General features: G+C 56.9%; 1 protein-coding gene across 1 annotated transcript in view; it reads right to left on the bottom strand.

Moving 5' to 3' along the window:
- RIPK4 (receptor interacting serine/threonine kinase 4) overlaps positions 1 to 5,429 on the bottom strand; it is a 21,089-nt gene extending 15,660 nt beyond the window's left edge. The window contains exon 1 of the mRNA XM_006916769.2: positions 5,248 to 5,429. Within this exon, the coding sequence (XP_006916831.1) occupies positions 5,248 to 5,429 (182 nt within the window). The remainder of the gene's footprint in view (positions 1 to 5,247) is intronic.
- Between the last annotated feature and the right edge of the window lie 3,836 nt (positions 5,430 to 9,265).

Genomic DNA, 9,265 nt, shown 5'->3' with positions numbered 1-9,265 from the left:
CTCCATAGGTTCTGTGCTGGGAGGGGGTGACGTGGGGGCAGAGCCCAGCCCTGTGCGACAGGCATCTGGAAGACGACAGGCTGGGGCCAAGGTCAAGCATCATTTACAAGGAAGCCGGTCATCTGGGGAGAGAAGGCGATGCCCCTGGCCGGCCCCCTCCGCCTCCCGCGGGGGCCTGGGTGGCTGTGTGCAGGAGGCCAGGGCCACACTCGCTGCCGGCGGGCGGGGCTCCCGCTGGCTGTTTTGTTAAGAATCAGGTCTGTGACTTCTCGGCTCCTACAGGTTGCTCTTTGAACGTGGCCAACGGCGCCGGGGTTCACGGGCTGGCGTGACGTCGGCCGCAGTTCCCCGTCGGCCGCAGTTCCCCGTTCGGCAGACAGGTCGAGAGGGAGCCCCCTCCGCCAAGCTGAACGCCTGGAGGCCGAGCCTCCACACAGCAGTGTTTTCTTCCATTCGCCCAAAGGGCTGAAAACACAAAAGTCAGGTGACTTCTGATCACAGAGCTGCTGCGCCCATCAGCCATTCACAGCCAGCTGGCCGCAGGTCACGCCCCGCCCCCAGCGGCCTTCAGCCAGTTCTCCAGAGCCCTCGCCCCTGCCCCCTCCCGTGCCCCGGACCCGGACCCGGACCCTTCCCACCCAACAGACCCCCATTTACCTTAGTTAAAATAGAAATAAAAGTAAAAAGAGCCACCGCTGCCAGCTTGCTCCAGAAAGCTGAGCTCGGCTGGGGCTCTGCACAGGTGACACACACCTCAGGGCACTTCGTCAAGGAAAGCCAGCTACCCTGGAAAACAAGGCACTGTCTCCAGGGGCAAATCGCCTTCTCTGTGGCAGCTGATAGGAAATGCCTTTGATCAGAGAAGACCTTGCTGCTCACCACACCTCCCTGGGGTCAGGAAGTGGCCCCCAACCTGGGCCACCCAGCAGGAGGTTCCAGGGGACTGGAGACACTGGTTGCAGCACTTGGGGCTGGCAGGGCACCCTCACCACTAGCACAGGCTGTGTGCAGATGGTCAGCACAAAAACAGTGTTCATCTTGTCTACCGTCAAGTCACCGCCAGATCCAAATCCAAATGACCCGTCCTCTCGGCCTTCCTACAGTCACTCCTGGGGTCCCCTGCTGGGGCCACCCACCCCGGCTGGGACACCTCTGGCTTTGGGACGCTACAGCCCTTCCCACGGCAGTATTTATAATTCAGTAAGCCTGAACTGGCTGCTGCTAAAGACAGAACTGCTCCTCGCCTGAAAGAAATTACTTTTTTTTTTTTTTCCGTCAGCGGCGATCACTTTTTACAATACATTCTCGTCCAAGCAGTGTTTCTGGTTTATGCTGACAAGACAGAAAGAGCTGCAGAGCCACTGCTGTGGTCGCTTATTATTTTAGGGTCTGCAGAGAGCCCCACGGTCCTGCGATCGCCAAACAGCACTCTTCACTGCCGGCAGCCAAGCTCCGGGCCGCCCGAACCCACGGACTTCCATCGTAATGAAAGCGCCCTAAAAAACTGTGCCATGCTAAACACGCGGCTGCGCTCAGGCCCGGTTCAGGGGGACTGGTGTCGTGTTTCTCTGAAAGCACCTCCTCCTTCACCCTTTGGGCAAGGGCTGCACTTCCATTGCCCAGCAGGGATGGAGACGCCCCCCACCCCCGCCCCCAGGACCCCTTGGTCCCGGACGGAAAATCTCTGAGCATTAACAGGACTACATTGGGGCTCAATCTGCTACAGATCCTTTCTCGACAGCACTTAATTCCACTTTGGCCGCATTCGGGGCTGGTCGAGGTGCCCACCCCAGGGAGGGCAGGGGCGGGGAGGACGGGCAGAGGCAGCTGACGGTCATTTCTAAGGCCTCGGCCCTCCCGGCTCTGCCAGGAATTAAGTCCCAAGACCAGAGGCCACGGGAAGGCTCCCCTCCCTTTCTAGAAGCATCTCCTTTGTTTGCAGGATGTGGTCTGCGAAACTAGGAAAGCAGCAAACTGGGGGGGAACGGGGAGGTGACGGACAGAGTGACAAAGCTCCTGGAGCGAGAGCCCCGGAACCGCGCGGGGAACAGGCAGCGGGAAACCGGCTCCGCCACTCGCGAGCTGAGGCTCCCAGCGAGGCCTTCCCTGCTCTCACCAACCCCGTCAGGTTCCCAGGGAGCCGGCGAGGGTTCCCACACTGCTATTTTTAAAACTGACAAGAAACGGGCTTGTCCGACTGTCAGCCGTGAGCTCACAGACCCGGGGGCTGCTCAGGCTCGCCCCGACGAGCTGGTGCCGGTGGCACATTAGCTGCTGGGCTGGCGCCCGGCCCGGCCTGGCCCACAGTTACTCAGGGCTTCCTCTCAGCCAGCGGCTGGGACTGGAGGCAGGGGGCCTCCGGAGCCCCCCTGTTCGGGCCCAATGGTCACACCCCACCCCTAAACTCCTCCCAGGACCCCCTAAAGGGAGTCAGCCATAAGAAGCAGATCAACACAGCAGCCCCGACACCCAGGACCCTCGGAGGTGTCGGGGGCTGGGCAGCCCCTGCCTTCCCTGGTGAAGTGTGCACTCACATGGCCGGAGGGCCTGCTGTTGCTAAGGGATGGCATGAAGGCTGGGGCCAGGGCTGCAGCAGGGAGTCCCCGGCCTGCCTGGGGGCAAGCAGCCAACCAGAATCGGCCTGGCCCACACCTGTACCTGGAATGGGTCCCGATGCAATGAGCAGAGGGGGTGAAAGCAGCCCCCTCCTGCCTGGGAAGAAAAGGCCTGTGCTGGGACCGGTCTCCAGAGACGAGGGCAGGAACCTCTAAGGTTTGGTGGGCGGCTGCGGAAAGCTACTTGTCCTGTGGTCGCCCGGGAGAGGCCCGTAGGTGATTTCTCCTGTTTATTCAGCCTCCCCGCGGCAGCTCCCCACCGGGGGGTGGTCTGCCATGTTTTCCTCCGTCTCTCCCTGCCCCCCAGTTTCAGATCATGCCTAGGAAGCGCCCAGGGAGGCTGCACCCAGCACCCAGGCCCCCGCGGCCGGAGCCAGAGGTGCCACCTTCACACAGCAGGGGCCAGACCTAGCCCGGAGGGGGAGAAGGCTGGGGGCTAAAACCAGGAACCCCGGGAAACCCTAGTCCCCTCTCCAGGGAACAGTGTGCAAACAGCAGGGTGGTGACGGATGGGGACGGATGGATGGGGACGGAGGCAACGCATCAAAACAGCAGGGGGCCAACCTGCAATATTTGGCAGGGTGGGAACAAAAACTAGCCAGGACTCTGAAGACTGCAGTGCAGCACCCCCCCTTCTACTCGCCCCTCCTCCCCACCCCAAACCTCAGCGGGAAGAACACACGTCTTAGGAGAAGCTCAAGCTGAGTCCAGGCAATGATTAAGCTACAGGCAGGGGGGTGACGGATGCGGACGGATGGGGACGGATGGGGACGGATGGGGACGGATGGGGACGGAGGCAAACGCATCAAAACAGCAGGGGGCCAACCTGCAATATTTGGCAGGGTGGGAACAAAAACTAGCCAGGACTCTGAAGACTGCAGTGCAGCACCCCCCCTTCTACTCGCCCCTCCTCCCCACCCCAAACCTCAGCGGGAAGAACACACGTCTTAGGAGAAGCTCAAGCTGAGTCCAGGCAATGATTAAGCTACAGGCGTTTTCTCTGACCATCTTCTCAACCGGAGGAGCCTGCCGTGCCCGGCGGCAGAGAGCAGGTGAACAGCTTCCTGCTGGGCGATGCTGACCTCCACCTAGCCGCCCAGTACGTGCCACCACCTGCCTGGCTGGGGCAGGGCAGGAAAGACTTCCAGTTAAAGGACAAAACACTTTTCAACCAGGCTATGCAAGATCACAAGTGACCCGCCTCAAGTGGAGAAACCCTACCTCCAACGGGGCCACCCAAGAACCGAGGGCCTGGTCGCTGGAAATAACAGATTCCACAGATGCAGGCCGATGAGTCAGCCTGGGGACCGGCTTGTCTGCTGGTGGGAAAACCTCCACCGATAAATAAGACTCACTTCCACCGCAAGGCTCCACCAGGCAAAGGTGCCCAAGCGCGGAAAAAACATCCCACTGGTGACAGTCTCACCTCTCAGGATCTAACCACCCACCCCGGCTGGCAGTCAAAGCAGTTTGCATTTCAACAAAATAACCGCAGCGCCTCTCCGGGTCCGAGGAGGCCCCAGGATCCGCCGACAGTGAGGGAAGAGCCTGTGCAGCGCCACAAGCACCTCGCCCTCGACTTGTCACTGATCTACTGCAGTTCCCCCAAAAACACTGGCTTTCAGGCTTACAGCAAAAAGCCACCATCTACTGCATGACCTCCTAGGCCAGGACGAAAACACGCAGGCCTCTTCTTCCCAAGCGGGTTCATCCCTGCATACGGGGGCAGCACGCTGCCGTCCTCTGTCCCCTAGTCCTGGGGACACACACAGCTACCTGGGGCATCGCCACCGTCCTACAGTGAAAAGATGCCCCATCACTCAACACCCCGAGGATCAGAAACCCCGTCTCTGAGACAGCAAAGGCTGGGCGGGGCTGGAAAGGAGCTGCTCTTCGGGGTCTGTGTGTGCCGGGGCGGGTGTGCAAGGGGGCTCTCCGTACAGGACGCAAACCCAACAGAAGGCCCATACAGAACGCAAGCTACACCCAAAGATAAGTCATTTAAATGTGCTCGATCGAAGCGTGCGTATAAATTATTAAAACGCAACCGCAAACAGTGAAAAACGAACCGAAGAGAGGCCTCCCAGACCCCCCTTCCACCCCCACGCTCGGAATTATGCACAGACCACAAAGGACCGACCGAAAGTAACCGAGGCGGCCGCACGGCCGGGCCAAGCCGGTGCTTCCGACCGAAATAATTACCGTCTTACGCCAATTTGTGCCCCAGCATAAATTACTAAGTAAGTCGAACGGAGCCTCACTCGCTCACAAAGCCCGGATCCCCACACGGCAATTTCCTAAGCCGCGCGCAGACCGCAGCGCCCAGGTGGGTCTCGGGCGGGCCGGACGCGCCTCCCAGGGGCGCTCGCGACCCCCAAACGCACGCCGCACGGCAGCCAGGTGACACGGCTGGGCACTTTCCAAGGTCTGGGGCAAATGCGGACCCCCGAGGTCCCCGCTGGGAGCCGCGGCCTGGGGGCCGGGCGCGCGCAGCTGCACAGGGAGCTCGCCAAGCCCCGCGCCGCGCGCACCCCGCCGGGGCTGCGAGGCCTCGCACGCAGGAAAAGGGGGGCCCTCGGAACCCGAGCGCCGCGACCCCGGCCCGCCCCCGCCGACCGCCCGGGCCGCTGACCTGTCGTCGACGTGCAGGCTCGGCGAGCACTTGATAGCGAGCCACGTCTTCCAGTGGACATGGCGCACCTTGTACACCTGCCCGAAGCCGCCCGAGCCGACCTTCTCCCAGCCCGCGAACTCGTCCGCCTCGAAGGTTCGCAGAAGCCCCAGGGCCCACGGGCTCCCGCTGTCGCCCTCCATCGCGCTCCTCTCGCCGCAGACCCAGCAGCGCCGAGGAGCGGCGACCGCCCAGGTGCTCAGGTGTGCGCCCCGCCCGACGACGTCACTTCCGCCGCCGGCCCCGCCCCCGGGAGCCGGGCCCCTGAGGACCCACCGAGCAGGGGCGCGCGGGGTGCTGAGAAGGGCTGGGCGCGCAGCCGCTGTCCCGCAGACCCGCGCTCGTTGACATCGTTGCGGAGTGCGTGCGTGCGGTGGCGGGAAGTAACTCGCTGTTTTCCCCCGCGCCGCCACTTCTCAAAACTTGGCAAAACAAAAAGGAACAAAGAGGATATTACACCGTGATATGGACTTTGATACCATCCACTGATCTTATTCGGATGTCTCCAAATTTACCTGTCCTCGCTTGCGTGTCTTAGGTTCTACACGCGTTATCCCCTGCGTGGGTTCGCGTCTCCACGCTGAACATTCCGTCACGCACAGACCTCCTGTGGCCCTTTGAAGCCGAACCCCCAAACTCTGACCCTCACTGATCATTCCTCGATTTCTAAACGTGTGTTATTTCAAAAATTTGTTGTATTTGCACACAGAAATCATCTAGTGTGAGAGGTCTTTGGGAATTGCTTTTTTCACTCAGCATAATCCCTTGGAGATTCATGTCTCTTTTTTACACTGAAGTTTTCACTTCGCAAGTAACTTTTTAAAGCCCAACAGCAAGTCTAAAGTCCGCCCCTCCGTTCCAAAGGCAGCGGGGATTCCCTCCTCCTTTCCTAGAAAACAGCGTCTTTTCACACGCAAAACAGAATGCTGGAGAAAGGAAGGGTGTTTTTCCACCTCTGAGGAAAAACAAGTCCCCAGCCTGAATGCACCCGCACTCTCAGATATCTGGGTCAGAGGCTGAGCAGTGTAATTGCAGACTTTCGTGCCTAAAAACCACTCATTCCTGTGAGTCTGTACGGTGAGCAAAGGCTTATTCCTGGCTGACTGAGGTGAATAATGAGGACTGGATGGGGAGAGAAAAGGGGGAGCATTTGAATGACATTAACTGTATCGTTGTGTTAGTCACCCCAAAAGGAGAGGTTTCTTAGCACGCACATGGAAGTCTCAGACATAGCTTCTGCAGCCCTTACCTTCCACCGGGTACATAATCATCTTATTTTACAGCCAATAATCGAGCTCCGAGTCTGCTTTGTTAACAGCCCTCCCCTGGCCACTGGAGCTCCCATTCCTGGGTGCTCACTGGTGGGAACGTGACAGGGCTTGCCCCGGCCGCTCAGGCAGACCAGGCAACCTCGTCCTTTGCCACATAATCTTGCTATCGAAATTGATCTTCCTGAGACTGGAGTGGCAAGTGGTTATTTCAACCTTGTTTGTAGCAAAGGTAACTAGCATTTGAACTAACATTTTTTAAGATAATCAAGATTTTGAATCTATAAAGATAACTTGAAAGTAAACACTGTCATTACTTAGGTGGAAAAAAAATGAATTGACTACAAGTGCATCATGCACACCGTTTCCTAGGTTCGGGGCGGGCACTGTTCTCCAGACTCTGCAGACTCGAGTCTCAGCTACATGGCGTTGAGCAGCATAGGGGACCGACAATGCTCACCAGTCTAAAACACCCCAATTCCGTTTATTTAGCCACCTGCGTGCTTTGCTCGACAAATATTGATGGAGTATCTGCTGTAGGCCCCCCGTGGCCAGGGAACCAGGGACCACAGAGACCTCGACACCAGCCCTTACCTGCAAACAGAGAAAGGACAAAGATCACAGGTGGCCAGGGCTGGGTGGGGCTGGCCCGGCTCCTCCCCTGGACTTGGCTGTGTTCCCGGCACAGGCCCCTCACCCCTCTCTGCAGTCAGTTTTTTAATCCGTTAAAGGAAAACAAAGTTCCTTTCAGAAATTGTGAAGACAGGAGGGGTTTTAAACCTTCTGGGATTATAGGAGAGTAATTGTTATTTATGTCGATGGTCATTGGTCATTGGCAGGTAAGGTGACATTTCCAAGAATAAAAGGAATTTCCAGTGGCAAAAACTTAATAATTATTTTAGTGTTGTTTATTTTATAATGCAAGGGGATAAACCTTCATGATTACTCCATGGCCATCCAGGAAAGCCCAAAGAGTGTTCGGATTTAGAAGATATCTTCCCATTTTTGAGAGAAAACTTGGTATCACGTTATGAGGCTAAAATGTCTACAGAGAAGAACATATTTAGTCTTATTTTGTTGTGCAGACAGTTAACAAAAACACATAGCAAGTAACAGTGACAGACTAGGTGAGAAAATTTTAAATGAACACAGCAAATCATTTGGTTGGAATGATTTAATCATTTAAAAGGCGCAAAAGATAAAGATCTGTCATTTTTGAACTATTTTAATACTTGTAGGCTTTTTTAAAAAAAAAAATCCTAAAATAGCAATTACGTATGAAATTAAGCATCTATAAATTGAAATTGAAAGCTTACAGCGTTAGCTTTAAAATACAATAAATCTTATCGGAATATTAAATACGGCAAAATGTATATTAAATTTTCCATCTTAACGAGCTGTAGCAATCTTCTTAATAAACAAAGAAACCTTGTCCATAATTTTGTAAGCATTCATAGTCTCCCAAATGATTGAGCCCACAACAGTGTCAATAACTTCTATCAATGAAAACTTTCATTCAAAGCATAAAGTTTCACTTCTAATACATTTTAGGTAAAAATAGAAGTGGACTGGTTTAAAGAAAAATATGATGCTATATGAGTTCACTTACATGTGGAATCCAAAGAACAAAATAAAACAGACTCATAGGTTAAGAGTAAACGCGGCTATCAGACGGGAGGGCTGGGTGAAAAAGGATTAAGGTGTGGGAGTCGGGAGTCACACAGTAGTCATGGGGGAGGAAAGGGGGAGGTGGGGGCGGCGTGAAGCACGGCATAGGGAATAATCCCGTCGTCACTGCGTATGGTGCCGGGTGGGTGCAAGACTAATGGGGCAGGGGAGAAGCACTTCTTCAATTAGATAAAGGTCTAACCACTGTGCTGTACGCCTGGAACTAACCTAATATCGAACATCAACTCTAATTGAAAACTTAAAATTTAAAAAAAATGAAAATACGAGACTGATAGTGCAATTTTGCATCTCCTCGCACATGGCGAGGAGGCCCTCGGGGAATGAATGCGACATCTGTGACGTGCCAGGGTGGTCTGCGCCAGGAAATGGGTCGGCGCAGATCCAACAGCTGCTAGCGTGGAGCCCCGAGAGGAAGGAGGGCCAGCGGGGAGGGCAGTGCCAGCCGCCGGGCATCTGCGGACCTCTCCCCTAAACCTTCCCCAGTGCGCTTGCTCCTGCCTTGGGCACTGGACCGCACGTCTCAGTAGGCGCCCCTCTTGTCCAGGTCGCCAGGTGTGCCCGGCTCCGAGGGGCTGTCCCCTTCACGTGGCCGTTTAGCACTGCGCGCTGACCCTGCCGACCTGGGCCAGGGCCGGGAGCTGCCTCCGCGCCCCGCCGTGGGGACCGGACCGACCCTGCCGGCCGAGGAGAGTGCAGGTGCGCGGACTCTGCCGGGCGGGCCCCGGCACGGTGGCCGTGGGCGCGTTCGCCAGTCCCCGACGCGGGGCGTGGGGGGTCCCTGCTCAGAATGACCGCGGGGCTCCAAGGAGACGGTGCGCCTGGCGTGCACCAGGCGAGCATAACTGTGCCGGCCATTGTCACGTCTGGTGGGCGTGCTGCTGAGCGAGGTGTAACCCATCTTTGTCCTCACGGTCCCGGAGCAGCCCGCGGGGCGAATGGCTCGCTTCGGGCCTGCAGCCAGCTTGGGACTGACGGAGCTCCGGACTTGGAACGAGGCCAGCCCCTCGAGGGTCCTCCCGCTG

The sequence above is a fragment of the Pteropus alecto genome, unplaced genomic scaffold, assembly GCF_000325575.1.
Source record: "Pteropus alecto unplaced genomic scaffold, ASM32557v1 scaffold97, whole genome shotgun sequence".
Taxonomy (NCBI): Eukaryota; Metazoa; Chordata; class Mammalia; order Chiroptera; family Pteropodidae; genus Pteropus; species Pteropus alecto.
The sequence above is the reverse complement of the archived record's forward strand: the minus strand, read 5'-3'. Positions and strand labels throughout refer to the sequence as shown.